This window comes from Sebastes umbrosus, chromosome 8 (assembly GCF_015220745.1).
Source record: "Sebastes umbrosus isolate fSebUmb1 chromosome 8, fSebUmb1.pri, whole genome shotgun sequence".
NCBI classification, from domain to species: domain Eukaryota; kingdom Metazoa; phylum Chordata; class Actinopteri; order Perciformes; family Sebastidae; genus Sebastes; species Sebastes umbrosus.
The window spans coordinates 22,275,441-22,292,369 of record NC_051276.1 but is presented as its reverse complement, the minus strand read 5'-3'; the positions used below and the strand labels follow the sequence as shown (position 1 = coordinate 22,292,369).

General features: G+C 42.5%; 2 protein-coding genes across 2 annotated transcripts in view; one reads left to right on the top strand and one right to left on the bottom strand.

Moving 5' to 3' along the window:
• Window positions 1-3,313, top strand: part of LOC119492713 (rapamycin-insensitive companion of mTOR-like) — a 22,664-nt gene extending 19,351 nt beyond the window's left edge. The window contains exons 32-37 of the mRNA XM_037777384.1: window positions 6-265; window positions 358-564; window positions 675-827; window positions 1,102-1,225; window positions 1,331-1,469; window positions 1,573-3,313. Coding sequence (XP_037633312.1) covers window positions 6-265; window positions 358-564; window positions 675-827; window positions 1,102-1,225; window positions 1,331-1,469; window positions 1,573-1,653 — 964 coding nt within the window. The 3' untranslated portion in view covers window positions 1,654-3,313. The remainder of the gene's footprint in view (window positions 1-5; window positions 266-357; window positions 565-674; window positions 828-1,101; window positions 1,226-1,330; window positions 1,470-1,572) is intronic.
• npc1l1 (NPC1-like 1) lies at window positions 3,314-16,929 on the bottom strand. The gene is made up of 21 exons (XM_037777386.1): window positions 16,708-16,929; window positions 14,449-14,610; window positions 11,964-12,881; window positions 11,486-11,779; window positions 11,175-11,389; window positions 10,976-11,076; window positions 10,704-10,876; window positions 10,435-10,563; window positions 9,703-9,885; window positions 9,504-9,618; window positions 9,108-9,373; window positions 8,893-8,982; window positions 8,605-8,795; window positions 6,777-6,904; window positions 6,565-6,694; window positions 6,429-6,484; window positions 6,193-6,343; window positions 5,837-6,068; window positions 5,143-5,256; window positions 4,850-5,012; window positions 3,314-4,443 (listed from the first exon to the last, which is right to left on the bottom strand). The coding sequence occupies exons 1-21, from the start codon at window positions 16,747-16,749 to the stop codon at window positions 4,208-4,210; spliced, it is 4,089 nt and encodes a 1,362-aa protein (XP_037633314.1). The 5' UTR covers window positions 16,750-16,929; the 3' UTR covers window positions 3,314-4,207.

The following is a 16,929-nucleotide window of genomic DNA, read 5'->3' as shown; positions in this document are numbered from 1 at the left end:
CCTAGGTTCCTGAAGGCTCTTAGCTTTGCCTCCCTGGATAAAGAGGAGCTACTCAGTCCCATCAACCAAAGCACTCTGCACCGCTGCTCCTCAGTGCGCTCCATGGTCTCTAGTGCCACCTACGGGTGCAACGACGACTATGTCGGCCTAGCGCTGCCCATGGACATCAACGACATGTTCCACATCAGAGACTCGGCCTACTTTCAGCAGAGAATCAGCCCGCCGTCGGAAGAGCGGAAGCGCTTCCTCTTTGGCGACGGAGATGGTGAATTTAAATTATTAAATGAAATCACAGAAATGTGTAGAAGAAAAAAAGATTGTGGTGTTTGTGCTCACTGTGGTTTTTCCCCTCTGCAGGCGATCGCCCTGCTCTCCCAGCACTGAAGCAACAGTTCAGCATCTCCGAGCTGATTGTGAACCGAGGTGACAGCCAGAACCACACGGTAGGTTTAGACGAGACGGGACTGCAGGAACACACCGAAGAAAACTGCCTCTACTGTGTAGGAGCCAGCGTCCTCGGATATCCCACACAGCCACAGATCAACAGCACACACCCTCGGACAGGTAAGCCCACACACACATACACATACACACACGCACACACATACAATCGGTTATTCACATGACTTTAAACTCAGCGCAGAATATAACAAGCGTGTTTTTTTTCCTCCCAGACTTTGTCGACTTCCCGTCATGGGGAGGGCAGAGCGGCCATCGGCTGGAGGTGATGCCTCAGTCCAAGTTCTCTGGGGTGTCGGGCTGCAGCGACGCCGCCGTGTCACAAGGCTCGGTCTGTAGCACGCCCACACCTGCTGACATTGTCATAGGTAAGACCATGAGTAACCATGTGTGTTTTTTCCAAGACTGTGTCAGGATTTCATGTTTTACACAACAACAAAATACACATTGCATTTGTAAAATGACTTTTTTTGTTCCCTTATCGTTTCAATGAAACTGCTGTAAAATGTATTTCATTCTTACTGTCACAGTTTTGTCATGACAACAAAATTTCAATATTACATTAGTTCCGCAACAAAAGTATTTTGCTCAGTGGTACTGCTGTATGTTGTATTTATTGTGGTGAATGTCGAATATTTATAGGCAGCAAGGCGATATCAGAAGACGGCCCCGCCTGCCGAGTCTTGCTTAGGAAGGAGGTGCTCCGCCTCATCATCAACCTCAGCTCCTCCGTAGGAACCAAAGGCCACGAAACGGGACTACTGACGTAAAGCTCCGCTCTTTATTCTATGTACAGTTTTTGAGATGCATGTTCAATTTCAGAAGTTTTTTTTCTTTTTTATGGTCTGTTAAATTTCTCTTTTTCCTGCAGGATAAAGGAGAAGTTTCCCTACGCGTTTGACGACATCTGCCTGTACTCCGAGGTTTCCCACCTCTTAGCCCACTGTATGTTTCGCCTGACCTCAAGGCGTTTCATACAGGAACTCTTCCAGGACGTGCAATTCATGGCGGTAAGACATTATCTCTCCTCCCCCCCGTTCCCATACATTTTCTGAAACTCTTTGTCTTTGCTATCCCATGCATTACATTCCTCTTTCCTTTTTTCCCCCCCAGATGTATGAGGAGGCCGAGGCAATCCTGACGAAGCTACCAAAACCCGTTGAAGAAGATGGTGACCCTCCTGCAGAATCCTGATCATCCTCCCCCTCGTGTTCCTCGCACAGCCTCCCCGGTCCTGTCACCCTACAAACATGGAAAAATTAAAAAAAACGACTGAAAAAATATAAAGTTGGGGAGGCGCCTGGCATGTTTCTGTTGCTAAAAACAGAGCCCAATAGCCAAGGAAGAAGAAGGAGGAGGCGGTCGTCGCTCGCCTCTATTGGAAAACGAAGGATGTCGGTATCTGTAAACAAAATTTCACCCGACACGCCTAATGCTGTTTAAGACTTTTTTTAACAGGAAAAAGGGGGAGCAGTTTAACCAAATACTGTTTTCAGATGGGTCGGCAATCTCGAGCAACACTCAATAACACATCGACATAATGCTAAAGGACAAGTTGGATCATTAAGACAAAGACTCACGTTGTGTTTAAAAGAAAAAAAAAAAAAGATTCTATCAACATTTTCTCTCTTTCCAGAGGTGGTGTTTTTCTGTAATGAAATGAATAAGGCATGTTGTTGTGTCTACCCAGTGATTCCTCAGACCCCCGCGTTCTTTTTCTCCTTTATGAAACAAAAACACTACAGAAGGGTCCTGCTGTTTTTAAAAACGTATCTGGAGCCTTCCCGGTTCATATCCCACCCCGACTTGTGATCTGTTCTAGCCAGATAACGTGCTTTTGCTTCTCTTTGCCTCACCACTTCCTACAACCTGTAGCCTCTTGTCAGCACAGACAGCCAATTACTTTTTCTATTTCTTGTATCTCAGACAATCAAACATCACTAGTATTGTATTTTCTAAAGCACTATATAATAATATGCCACCCTTACACAGTACATGATGAGAATAGCATGTAATTTAATGCTAGTTTATGCCATCCTTTACTCGCTTAGGACCTTTTTAATGTTTTTTCTTCAGCCATCGCATTATTAGTAAGCTCCTCAGGAGGTGGGTTGATCTTTTTGGAAAGATGCTCAATTGTACAAGTTATCTGTAGAATGATTCATTACAGATTTAGTACCTAACTCTGCTCACAAACCTGCATAAGCCCAGCAGCTACCCGACTCTATCCCTTCTTACCTCTGTGCTTCACCTCCACTGCATGTGCAACAAGCATGGCAAAGTTGTATCGTCACCTTAAACGTGTTTCTTGCTTGTAAAACTTATAAAAAAAAATAATAGGTTGCCATTACATGCTGCCATTACATTGTAGGAATAAAATTCCCCCTGAATCTGTTTCCACAATGCAATATCACTGTCTGTCATTGGCTGAGACAGAGGGGGGGGCGGTGTGATGACTTAAAGGATTTGTAAAAGGTTTCCAGGGAAACGGGGGATCTCTGTTTCCATTGGCTTGTTTTTTTGCTATAATGCTGCTACACACAAATGGACTCATAGAGAGATGATTCATAGATCAGCTGAGTGATGTCAGATTCGATCTATTTATTATATGTCTGTACCATAGAGTGAGCTCAACCAGAGAAGAAAAAAAAAGTTATTTATATTTTTTCCTCAAGACTGTATTATAATTTAAAAAGTTTTTTTTTTTCTTTCTTTTTTTTTTTTTTTGCCTGAATCGTGGTTTCCCTTGTATAATGTGTACAGTATGTTTTTGGGGGCATTGATGACCTAAAGAAACATACAATCCTATCAAAGGGATGCATTGTTAATAAAACAAAATTTGAAATACCCAAAATGTTTGACACTTTGTTCATTTATTTTTCATTTGTAACTTATATCTGAATTTACTCATACACTGGGCATGTCTAAAAAAAAAAAATATTTCATTCAGATATGACAATGAAGAACCTCTGGCATGTATATTGGGACACAGTATTTCTCATGATACTTTGTGTCACATAAAATGGAGCGAATAGGGGGAAAAAAAAATATGCTTTTAATAATTACATAAATAGAAACAATTGCATTAAAGTGTCCACCGCTGAATTAGCTTGAAGGCTTTATTGGATGCCGCAATGGCAAACAACAGGTGGTACAAATAAAAACATCCACAAACTAAAATCTGCATAATTTATTTAATTACACACAAAGTTATTTATGGTACAAAAAGAATTATGTAAAATTATGATACCAAATGTTTAAACACATTTAATATTTTTCACTGATTGCACATTTTACAGCCATGCCACCATACTGCTATTGAATAATATGAAAAGCTGGAGTGTGTGTTCCTTTAAATCAGTCAAAACAGTGCTAATGTGAAATATTCACATTCAATACAAAAAAAATACAAATTGACTTATTCAAGAATATTGGTCGACTTCCTGTCCGCAGTTGAACAAGAAAGTTTCAGTGCTTGTGTAGTTTTTCACATGTCCAGACAGGAAAGGCTTAATACAATAGTCCACTCTTGCATTGCTCAGAAATATTGCACAGCTGCATATTGTTGTCTTCAGTCCCACCGGCCCATTTCTGATTGAGGTACATAGTTAAGTTAATGATTTCCATACGGAGCCAAATACTTGACTCCTTGTTTGCTCTCTCTGTCCTTTCCTGTGTCCATACTTTTCAGTTTGTTATAGAGGTATTCACTCATCAGAGCTTAAAAAACAAGCTTTGTTGTTGATGCTCAGAAACGGTCTATTCTCTCCTCTTTCTCCTCCTGTTGCTTCTCTATAATGTGTGAAGGTCCGCTGGCGTCTGTTGGGTCCTTTGCGGAGTTTGAGTCTGTGTCTGTGTCCTGTCTTATGTCATAGCAATCAAAGCTCATGTTGTCATACACTTGTCTGATGTTGTTTCTCAGCTCCAGCTCCTTGGCTTTGTCCTGCTGGAGCTGCAGCAGCACTGCTTTATTCACACCAGGACCTGAAAATATACAAAAATGTTGTTAGAAACTGTTTCATGTCTGCCATCACCCTAATGAGCTCAGAGAAGAGCTACAGGCTCACCTGTGCTGTTTAGAGGCAACTAGGCATAGGTAAACCCATCTGCACACAATCAGTGCTCCTATAATCAGGAGGGGAGGAGGAAGAACATCCCCTGCCTTCATCCAGTGTGTCTAAAACCCACTATTTGATGATTTTCATCTAAATAAAGTCCCTTTTTGGACGAACTTCCTGGCTCTCTGTCCCTGATTCTGGTAGCCTCATGTCCGATGTCTAAATGCTTCAGCCCTCGCCGATTTGGTCTCCTTAACAAATATATTCTGTTTTAATATAACTCTTTAAACCTCTTTGTTGCATACATAAACCAGCACCTATAAAGTACATACCAAAGTAGCTGAGCAGCACAGGGAGGAATATGAGTCCATGAGCCATCCCCAAAAGCGTAATGACCAGGTTTAATCGGAAGAAGAAGATCTGGATGAGTTGTGCTTTGGCAAAGGCCAGGACAAGGATGCCTGGCAGGTTGGTCATAGCAACGCCGGCAAACACCTGCAGGGTACAAACAAACATATTTAACAGCTCTTACCGTGTGTGTATATTTAATCAATCAACTGTGAATGTTTATTTCTCAGATTCCTGCTTTAAATGTCTGCTTTGGATTGCCTTTTAGTTCACTTACCGCGCTGCCCATGTTGGCCGTAGCCTCCTTAGCTCTTTCTATATGTGTGGGCTTAGTGCTGAGTGCAAAGGATCTGGTCATATGAGACACAAACTCCACAGAGATGCCCACCGCCTGCAAACAACACAGAGAATGTAAATTAGTAAAGTAAAAAATGACCATAGAGTTTAATGGTGGTGATGATGTGGATTGTAAACATCTTGCCCTACTGAAAACAAAGTATTACATCACAGATTGTCTACAGGACATGGGAAAAAAATATAAAAAGGAACATTCCAGCATTTAGTATTGCACTTGCATAAAGTTGAGGGACTCAAAGGAGAATAAAGATTTAAAAAAAAACGGTTAAAATTGGAGCATCAGAGGCTAATATATTTAAAACCGATGCATCCTACATTTCCCATAATGCAACTCCATAGCATCTTTCAGTAAGCAGGAGCACCCACATCTTTCAAACTCCTCGCCTCCAGTTTTGAACGCAGGCTTTCTGTTATAAAGTCTCTAAACCCAAGTCAAGATAACCCTGATGACATCACCATGACATCATCAGGGTTATGTTTTTTTCCAACTTTAAAAAGCTCCCTCTAGAGCAACAGAAGACATTATACATCTTGTCTTCACAGGATGAGTAGTGCTCATCTAAACTTCATTTGTAAAATCGGTGGAGGGAGCTCCACCACAGACGTGTTCTTACCGTGACCAGATTGATGAGGGCAACCGCGTTGTAATCGATGCCCCACAGCGTCATGATGCCGACAGTGTCCACGGTGATCATGATTATGGTGATTAGGTTGAGCAGACCGGAGCGCAGATCCAAGCCCAGCAGCAGGCAGCACACCACGAAGGTCGGCAGCAGACACAAGGAGATGTTGAAGAGGCCCTCTGGCACAATGGTCAGGTACTGCTCATAAAATACATTAGTCACCCTGCAGGAAGGAAGGAGGGAGGAAAAATAACGGTCAGAGATAAGAGAGACTGCATATAAATAATGAAAAAAGCTCACAGAGTTGTAGGAGCAAGAATAGTTCCAGTATGATATGGAGTACATACGTGTAAGGAAATACTTCAAAGTCAGGTGAGGTGCCTGGTATTTCCCTCATGCCCATTGTGATGTTGTGGGCCAGCTCTCTGGCCATCTGCAGCGCAGCAGTGAACTCCTGAGAGTTGCTTAAAGGTGTGTGGTAAGCCATGAACCGAGTGGCTGTGAATGCCGGGAGGAAAAGGTTCAGTTACTGTACTGTTACTATTAAAAGAGATCTTTGACTGATGATTTGAGATGACTTTACCTATAATTTCTCCACTGTTATCTTTCACCACAGCTTTGTCATAGGCTCCAAGACCGCTGTTAAAAGAGAAAATAAGTAGTGAGAATGTTGTTTTCATGTGATGTTTTTGTGTGTATGTTCACGCTACGATACACACCCTTTGGGGCACTGCAGGTCTGGCCTGTTACCCAGGAAGTCAGGGAGGAAGCGGTTGAATTGTTCCACAGTGGGCCTGAGGACGCCGTCTGCAGGAATCGCCATACACTTCCGGGGGCAGAGGAAACCAGCTGTTGAGACATGGAGCGGAGTAGGTGTTAATAAAAGAAGGATAATGTCTTAAAGGATGTGCGTTAATGTGGTGATTCTCACATTCGCTTGCAGGACAGAACTTTCCAGCGTTTGGACCGAAGGCGTACAGACGGCAACATCTGGATCCGGGGTTCAGCCAGTCAATGAAATCATCTACCCACGAGTTAGCAGGAATAGCCAAGTAGGATCTACAGATCACATCGTCAGTGGGTTAAAGGAAGGCAGGAATATAAATGTCTGTCTTAAAGGATAGGACTAGTGTTATTTTATATCTTTCCTATAGTCATTAAAGCCCATTAAAAGACCAAAAACAACAATGCGTTAGTCCGTCCATTAATGCTTACTGAGACTGAGATGTAAATCTTTAAAAACAGGTCACAAATATAAAGTTTCATTTCTTTAGAAGTCTCAGTAATTTCTAGCTGGGCACTGTTTTTTAGCGAATATTACTCAACAGGAGCAAATGCATTTGTCGGGGACTATTTTCAGCCGTGCATTCACACACATTTGGTTTGGTGCTCTGATTATTTACGGCAGCAGGATGGTGTGTGTGGGATAGACTCAAAAGAAAATACAATGCCCATGTTAATTGTCACAAAGAAAAATATCAGAGACTCATTGATGTGTCATTAATAGGCCAGTTTTTGGACAACATTGGAGCTCTATGGCACAGTGGAATAAGCTTTACTATACTTTGGCTACACAGACAATAGCTGACTTGTTGAGTTTGGCCTTTTCATGGGATTTACTGACAATATGAAAATATAGAATCAGCCTTAAAGGGATGATTTGACCTTTTGGGAAATACGTTTATTACATGTTCTTGCTTTGCACAGCTTTTCAACAGTCTACAGTCATGCTAGTGGCTCTGCAAGGCTGTGCATGCACCCAGTGACAACATTAGCATGATGACTTTCTTGACAGTTAGATGAAAAGATTTATACCACTCTCTAAAGACCAGAAACAGGGGGAAGCAACTAGCCGCACAGATATGATCTTTTCATCTAACTCTCGTCTCGGCAAGAAAGCAAATAAGCGTATTTCCAAAAATGTCAAACTACACTTGTAACTTTTGACAGTGACACTCACACAGAAGACCATTTGAGCTCATTTTAGCAAGCATTTGGAAACTAAACTTTTCCAGTAAGTTTAAGATAAGATAAGATAAGATATTCCTTTATTACTCCCACAGAGGGGAAATTTACAATTTAATCATTTCTTATCCAGCATCATTGTTTTTTTAGTCTTACATCTTTCACTTTTCATCCTGACAAATCCCCCCTTTATGAGAAGAGCTTTGCTGTTTGCCAGGTATCAGTAAGTAACTGATAATGCAAATGATAAATTTGCTCCATAATTCTTCTTATCTCCAGGAAACAAACGTGTGTTGTAAAAGAAAATCCCTCTAACCGTCACTATCCCCTAGCTGATAGGGATACTATCATAATGACATGTCTGATGCGTCACAGTGATCAATAGGTAATATAATTATTTACTGTAAATGTTAGGATACTGCTATTAATCATCCTGGTGGTCGTAACCATAACACAATGGTTTGAATAGAACACAGCTAGTAATTAAAGGGGATGTTTTGGGTGTTTGCTCTCTATGCCGATCAGTTAGAGGCACCCTTTATCTGCTCATGAGGCGTTCATGTAACCAAGTTCATCATTAACTGATCTGATTGGCGAGTATGTAAGAGGTTGCTTCTATGATATCAGCAGGTTCAAGGATATCTCAGTGTATAAATAATAATGTGAAGGACAAAGGCAGAGAACCAGCCTGCACTGAGTTTAGCTGAGCAACCACATGTCTAGTAAAACGTGCACAGCTTGTCTAAAGGCCTTATAGTTTCTCCTGTCCAGATTATGAAAATTAACAAACTCACAGTTCAGGGTGGTTGGTGGCGTACTGGATCTTCTGGGTTAGCGAGAACTGATCGCAGCCCACGCTGGAGCAGGTTGCATTCATGCCCGCCACGGTGTTGAAGTTGAAGCCCCCTTTTGTTACAAAATAAACAGGGACTCCAACCTCAAAGTATTTGTACAGGTACTGGAAATAGTCCAGCATATAAGAGCCCTGCACCAAAAACAGAATCATCTTTGTAAGGTTACACTGAAAGAGGAGTGGGCACGCGTTCATTTCTATATATTTATATACTGCAGTGCTTACTGACCCGAGGCATAGCCAGCTCCTGATCCAGACCCACGGTCACATTAAACATGAAGAATAAGGATGCACAGAGCATGAAGATGAAAACCACCATCTGAAGAGGACACAGGACAGAATGTATTCAACAAGTATGAATGTCACTGCTTATCTTGGATTTCACATTAAAGGTACACCAGAGGTCGATGTTTTGTGTTAAAGCTAAAGGGTGAGTAGCTTTACCACTATGATCCTGGTGTAGCGGTTCAATAGAACAGGGGCGTAGTATTTCCTCATGAGGGGCAGCAGGAAGCCCTCGTTTGGCTTGTCGGGAGGCTGAGTCGACACTGTAACGCAGCAGAGCAGTTCACAGCGGTTGTTGTCTTGGCGCCGGGCATCCAGGGACAGCAGCGCCACGAAGGCTGTCATCTGGAGGATGAAGTCCATGAGCACGGCTAGAGCAGCGTACAGAGCAAAGGACTTCACTGCTGGCATGGTGGACAGGGCACCTTGGGTAGCAGAGCAGACACAGTTACAGATTAATGTATCGTATAGAAACATAATGGTCGCTTCTTAGACACTGTATGTGCACAGAATTGTATTGCTTTGCTCATGTATTTTTCGCAAACAAGTTCCTACCTAGAAAGAAGCAGATAGACTCAGAGAGACTGCACAGGAGCATGCTGGGAGCTACGTTTCCAAGGACACGACCAATGTGCTCCTCTCTCTTCTCTCCGGGCCTCCGCACATCTCTCTGCGAGGAAGGAAGAGTAGGTTAACATGACTAAAGATGATGCATATCTTACAAAAATCACAAAATACATGCGAGTATACACACCTGGTACTCCAGAACAAAGATGAAGATGTTGTCAGCTCCGACAGCGAGCACCAGGAAAGGTACGACCTGCAGAATGACCAGCGAGGAGGGGATGCCGATCCAGGAGTACAAGCCCATGGAGGCCAGGACAGAGCAGCCGACCACCAGGATCCCACCCAGACCCACCAGAAACTTGGAGTCCACCTGCAGGACGCAGAGATGAGAATCCAGATGAACATTCAATTCAGTGATGCTTTTCTCTGTACCATATCTTTTACTGTATCACCTCTTCTGCATTGTCACTTCATGGCCAATAAACCTGTGTAGAGATAAGCGCTGACGTAGCCATACTAATGCGGCCTCTCCTTATCATGTATCAATTATTTAAAACCAAACTTATCAAGAAAAGGAACACTTGAACATACATCAGCGTGATAAGAACTACTTAAAATGACAGAAACCATCTCTGGGAAAAATGTATTTGATGTGTACTTTGACTTTTTAGTTTGGCCCTTGTCCCATCCATTAACATGGAGGGGGCGGGATTTATGACCTATACTGCAGCCAGCCACCAGGGGGCGATCAAGATGTTTTGGCTTCACTTTTGGGGAGTCATCATGTCGTCCATCTTTATATACAGTCTATGGTCTGGACCAAAGTAGTGGACTGACCAACCGCAGGTGGATAAAAAAAGCTGAGTCATGTGAAATACTGCATTATAATAAAGGTAGACTTTACTCTCTGAAGTCTTACCAGTATGCGTTTCCATGAAGAGTACTCCCCCAGTGCCACAGCAATGTACAAAAAGATTACAGCATAGCTGATCATGAAGATGGGGATGTCCTCTGCTGTTGTCCGATTAATCTCATCTTCCAGGGACCTCTGTAGACCGAGAGGGGGGAGGGGGGGGACGAGAGACAAGAAAAGGATTGCAAGTTAAAATAGTGAGGGGATAGAAGAAAGAGGAGTTAACTCAACACGCCTCTCGAAAAAGCTGTGACAGATTCCATATTTCACTGTACCTCTGCCATGTATGCAAAGGTGAATTTAGCGGCCGGGTTCTTCTGGTAGTCCTGGACGATCTTAAGAAACTCTGTCTCCCACTGCAAAGCCACTTTGAACTTGGGGTTGCTGCGAGCGTAGTTGTTGAGGGAGAAGGTCATGATGAGAGCCTCAGCATTGGTAAAGTCATCATCTGGGGAAAGCAAGCGTATAATGTTCAAGTGAGTCATCCCTTTTTGTGTTCATTATGCAGATATTTCACGCGTAGAAGATGGTGCTGAAAGCTACTCACTCTGGTAGCCTCCCACAGCCAGAAAGGAGAAGACTGGACCTCCGTAATCAGCCATGCAGCTCATGCGTAAACCAGTGATGTCTTGAAAAGACAGGGGAGAGCTTGAGAAGAGATGGGAGAAGAGAAGGAAAAGTTATGTTAAAGTTCCTGAGAAATCGATCAAAGTTTTTTTTTGAAAGTCCATTTGATGAATCCTTACTTGAGGCAGTAGATCAAGTGGTCTCTCCAGTCCACCACTTCCAGGTTTGTCGTGTTCAGCATAGCGTTAATGTTCTCCAGGCTGTTCTGGAAGTACTGCGGCAAGCTGTTGACTGCACAGTCCGTCAGGGAAGGGTCGGATGGGTTCAGCGGTGCGAAACACACATCCTTCAGGCTCGCTGTGCGGTTCAGATCCTCTGACCAGAACTCAATGTTCTAAAAATGGCATAGAAGAGGCAAAGTCAAAGAGAAGTCAAAATCATATGGTGAACATTTAATGTCGACTGTCAACTTTGATTCTGGGCTCTTTACCTGGATTCGTGTCTGGAGCTCCAGGAGCTCAATGACGAGATCTTTAGATATAATCCCGCTGAAGTTCTGCGGTCCAAACACTGAAGAGTCGTAAATGTGGCTTTTTCTGCCCGGTGCGGTCAAGATCAGCTGGTTCGTCCTGAAGAAGGGGTCGAAGTGTGAGTCGTGGAAGTCTTTCTCCTGGCGGGCGCGGCTGTTGGGAGCAGACCACAGCTCGACTGGGTCTGTAGTGAGCTCAATGTCCTTGAGGCCAGCAGAGAAAACAGCCACGACTACAGCCGACAACAGGAGCACCTTGAATGGAGATAACATTTTAACAACTGAAACATGTCTTCTTCATATGACAACCTTCATATGACAGCCGCTGTTCAGCAAAAGTTAGACTTTTCAAGTAAAACAACAAAGCAGAGGTCTGTATCAATGTCTGCTATTATGTATTATTCTTTTGCTGGTAAAAAAATTCTTTGGTGAAACTAACCGTGAGAGGATAAGTGGCCATGAAGGTTCCCCAATGTCGAAACTCCTTGCTTAGGAAAGCTTGAGCAGCCATGCTGTTCCTGTCGACGCACGTCACCTCTGACGGATCAACAACCCGCTGAGTCACATCATTACTGTTCTGGTCTTTGCCTTTCCCCATTCTCTTCCTTTTCTCTACATCCTCTCTTTTCTGAGACCTCACCAAGTAAGACACGAAGAGGTAGAAAAGGAAGGCAAATAACAGTAGACAGAGTAAGATGACGGATATCACGAGAAAGCCGTCTGTCCCCAATAGTCTGAAGGGACCGGGGGGCAGTTGGGGAGGCGGCACCCTCGGGCACGACTCTTGGCAGTCCTGGCAGGAGCAGACCTGACCTCCGGATGGTGTGGTCTCGTTACACATCAGAGCACGTCCACTGTACGGAATCACACCCTTGGGTAGTCCCTCAGTGTCTCCCTTTTTTATCAGGCGGAAGTCGATGTCCAGTGGTGCCAGGCCGTTACCGGAGTTTCCCTGGAAGTCGTACCAGCGTTGAGGGTTGCACAGCTTGGCGCCATAGCGACCGCACATGGTGGCAATGGCGAAGCCTCCAGTGGCGGGGATCCTGACATTTTTGCATGACTGGAAGGAGGCGTCTGAGAAGGTGGTGCTGAGGAATGCCTGGTAAGCTACCACGGCCTCCCTTGTCTTGTTCGTAATGATGTTGGTGATGTTCATGACCTTTGTGACTTTTACTGTCTGGCTCTGGTTGGGGCTGCAGGTGTTGATGCAATGCAGGTGGCCAAAGTTGTCAGAGCAGGAGGGGCAGCGGATCAGCACCGCCTTGGACAGGCTCAGACTCAAATCCAGGGATTTCAGCTGTTTTAAGGAGCAGCAGGCGAACGTGTTGCCCTCTCCACGGTCCAACATGGGACACACCTGCAGCAAGAACAGGTGCTGTTTTATAAACTGGAGGACTCAAACACAAGCTGACTTCTTGCCAATGAATACTTTTTAAATTAATTCTTAAGAATAGACAATCATAAGAATAAACATATGCTTTATTCAGTCTGATCTCTGCTTCACTTAAAGGTGCTAAATGTGAGATTGGGAGCATTTCTATTGCCTCCGCACGGCTCTCAACATGGCGACAGCTGATCCGGTGTTGTGTCAAAAACTGTTTCCTCATCGATATGTGAACCAACCCTTATCCCTAATCCTAACTTCCGAGGGGGGCGCTATCATTCTAACACTCTTCGACGGGGATCAGACATCGACATAACACCGGCGGCCAGCTAACGGTGCTAACAGTGCTAACTGTGAAAATAACAGCAACAGTGCTGACAGAGCTAACAGTGTAAATCTAGGGGGGGAGCCGGAGGGGGGGTGCTACGCTACGCGGTCGTGACAGCATTATCAGCAACCATGCAGAGCGACGGCCATGAGCTAGCCAGTGGGGCACGCTCACATGCACGAAAAGGCACGCCCACCCGGCTATGTCAACAAAGCATGGAGAAGCTTGGATTACAACACGCACAGAGGGAGAGCGACTTCATTCTCTGCTCAGGTAGACATTACTCCTCTATATCTTTATATAGTAAATAGTTGTTTGCTGCTGTTGTCTGTTGTTGAATACTTAATTATTCTTCATAAAATGTAGACTTATTTATGTACATTTAAAACCATTGCATAGAGTGGTCGGGAATGAGTCCTAGCATTAGTTTTTAGCACTTCCTGTTCCCTCATCTGGAAGTCAATGTGTTTTTAGTTAGATGCCTAAAATAAGGTCTGTGGTTAACACAAGCTTTTAAGAGATTTTAACGTTTTGTTCTACTGTTATACTGAAGCCTAAAATATAGCCGCACACATTCAAATCCAGCCGCCGTCCTTTGAATTTTTAGATTTTCAAGGAAGTAACGTCTTCCAGAAATGCAGATGCTTATTGAATTTCTTAAAAAGACTTTATGAATGGGCAGAGTCCCTTGTGTATGTGGAGATAGGCACTCATAAAGAATGGGTGCCAGTATACTGTGCACCTCTCAAGGCGATAATAACACAGTGGGAATAAAATAGTTAAGCGATAACGAATATAAATGAATTAAAACACTGTAAATGGTAAAATAATTTTTCAGATGAATGTGACTTGTAATAATTTCAGCGCTGCACAGCAACTGTTACAGTAGATAAATAGTCACATGAATTTACCTTTTGATTTGAATAGTGGGCTATTTTTTGGTATGTTGGCAAAGTTACAAAATCCTACGTGTTGTCGTGACTTGTCAGCATAAGAACGAACAAAGAACATCACCCTATCTGCCCCATTTCTTCTTGTCTTTTTAACCATCTCTGTTTATCACAAATTGAAATGCTTATGCACCTTCGCCCTGATAGCTCCAATGCACCTCTATATCTTGACATAGCAAATAGTTGTTTGCTGCTATATTAATGATCTGGATATCATAAAGAGCACCTTTAAACACTGAGCTAGGGATAAGGATCTACAGACCTGTTGGAGTTTCTTGTAATGTTCCCCTGTGAGGGCTCTGGCAGGGCTGTAGTTCAAACAGGGGACCAAAGGAGGGAGGAGAGGTGTTTCTACCGAGGGGTTACGACCACACTCCTCATAGAAAGTGCAGTAGCCCGGCTCATGTTGGGCCTCTGACAGCACCTGCACGGAAGGAGTTGTCAAAAATAATCACAGTAGGGAAAATCACATAATACTGCAGATACTGTAAGTGGAGAAGAAGACTCTTTACATGCTATATCATACTTCTTAAGTATATAATGGACAGTTTTTGGCACTACTTTGCATGTTTCTCCATATCGTTTACTGAGGAACACTGTGGTCAACATAAATACAATAATATAATAATTACAATGAATAAAAAGTTTAGTGTGTCATAACTTGACTCATGACTTAAGGGCTGTAATGGCTACTGTCTCCTGCCTTGTCAGCTACTTACTGCCACCTTGCAAGACAAATAAAATGTTCAAGTATGTTCAAATTAAAATATGCTGCATGTTCAACAGTCCACATCCGTGGCTACAGAAGATGATAACCACATCCAAAAATCAATTAGAATTGATACTTTTTTTTCATATTAAAGTAAGTCTTTAATTATTATCTTTCCATATTTAACTAAACTTTATATACTAGTAAAATGGACCCCTCATATGGCCTTCACTGTTAGACCTTCTCCGTCCATTAGTATTTTTAAAATCCGTCTAAAGCCTGGTATGTTTACTTTATTTTTTTTGTATGTTCGCATAACTATTCATTAATGTATACAATTTATTTTACGTCTTTGTAACAGGACTATTTGGACAATTGTTCAATCATGCTCTATAAATACATTACACACATACATAACTTGAGGAAAAAAAACAAAACTGGTTAGCCAGACACAATGCAGACTCTTGTAAAATGTATTCTATTTTAATTTCAAAATTATGACAAAGTGCGTTCATTTATCCAGGTGTGACATCAACCAAAACCAAAAAGACTAAAAATAAATCCCTGGACCCTTCAACTGTAAATTTCATAATTATTTACTAGGAAAAAATGAAAACATGTTTAAGAGCGTCATCTTTTAAAGATTCCCACCAGTATATATTAGATAACTTAATATAAATAAATTGATTTTATTTGTATATTTTGTATGGAAGATTTTAAATACCTAAATAAACACACATATACAGGGACATATTATATAATTAAATTGTATGTATACATACAAAATAATTACATATTACAATGTGTATTGTATTGTTTTTATTTAGGCATTTAATATCTTCCATACATTGAACTAACAACCACAGAAGACGTTTTATCTGAGGAGACATTTATCTAAGAGACTTACTGTCATGTCTCGTCCCGCTCCTTAGGGTTATGTGTTTTATTTTCTACAATATGCAGTTATTATTTCCTGTGTTACTTTCAATTTTATTTTGTGTAACTTAACTCTCCTCTCGTTTCAAATACTTCACTTCCTGCCCTTGTGTGTCTCCCACCTGTGTGATTACCGACCCCTCCCTGATAAGTTTCACCTGCAACTAATCATCCTCACCTGCACCTAATTAGCCTCACCTGCTCCTAATCAGCCTCACCTGCTTCTACAGTAATTAGCCTCACCTTCCCGGTGTAGTATGGGTGTTTCCTTGTCTCTGTACCAGTTCGTGTTTGTCCCCCCGAGTCAAGCGTCCCAGCCATTTATACTGTTAGTGTTCCTGGTTTTTCTGAACTCAGCCTGTTTTTCCCTTATCCTTGTCGGCTCTGGTTGCCCTTATCTGACTGCTCACCTGTGTACAAAACCTATTTTTGCAAATCGTCCTGTTTTTGCTCTGTGGGTTTACCGGTCGTAAAACTTACTAATGCATGAACACTTCTCTATAACCTTGGATGCAAATACGTTACAAAGCACTGGCATTTCACTTTTGCTTTGACATTTATGTTGCTTTACTGCCGAAAACAAATTTCACTGTAGTCCTTTTATGATTACCAACATCTGGATCAGTCTTTACAGTTTAATCACAACACTTCCTTATATCTGTAAGTGATTATATTTTTTTAAGTGTTAAAATTACAAAAGCAGTAACATGAATTCCTCTACTTTTCAATCCTGGTCAAAGATCCTACCCTCGCTGGAGGATAAAGCACAGTGAGGTTATTATGCTGTTGGCTGAAACAAGTGTACAGAGTTCAGATTAGAGTTACAAAACTCAGATACAGGTTCCTTAACAAAGAAAATGTACCACATCAACTTACCATACAAGCCAGAAAAGTGATCAGGGCTGCGAGGCGGACCATGATTCCTGAGAGTCGATCAAGCAACAGAAGAGACGGGGTCCTCGGGCACAGTATGTAATGGAGTGTGTGTTATTCACTGCTGCCCAATTGTAATATACATTAGACAAAGTAAGAGAGTGAGAGACAGTCTCTCGTATTGTCTGTCCGTCCGTCTGACAGTGTGAGGGTTGGAGTAGGAGA

Bases quoted from the DNA above. Each gene is read 5' to 3' on its own strand.
- npc1l1 (XM_037777386.1), bottom strand. From the start codon at position 16,749: ATGGTCCGCCTCGCAGCCCTGATCACTTTTCTGGCTTGTATG. The intron at 11,390-11,485 runs GTAAAGAGCCCA...TGCCATTTTTAG, and splicing joins AGCTCCAGACACGAATCCAG to AACATTGAGTTCTGGTCAGA. The intron at 5,257-5,836 runs GTAAGAACACGT...TGTTGTTTGCAG, and splicing joins CCCTCATCAATCTGGTCACG to GCGGTGGGCATCTCTGTGGA.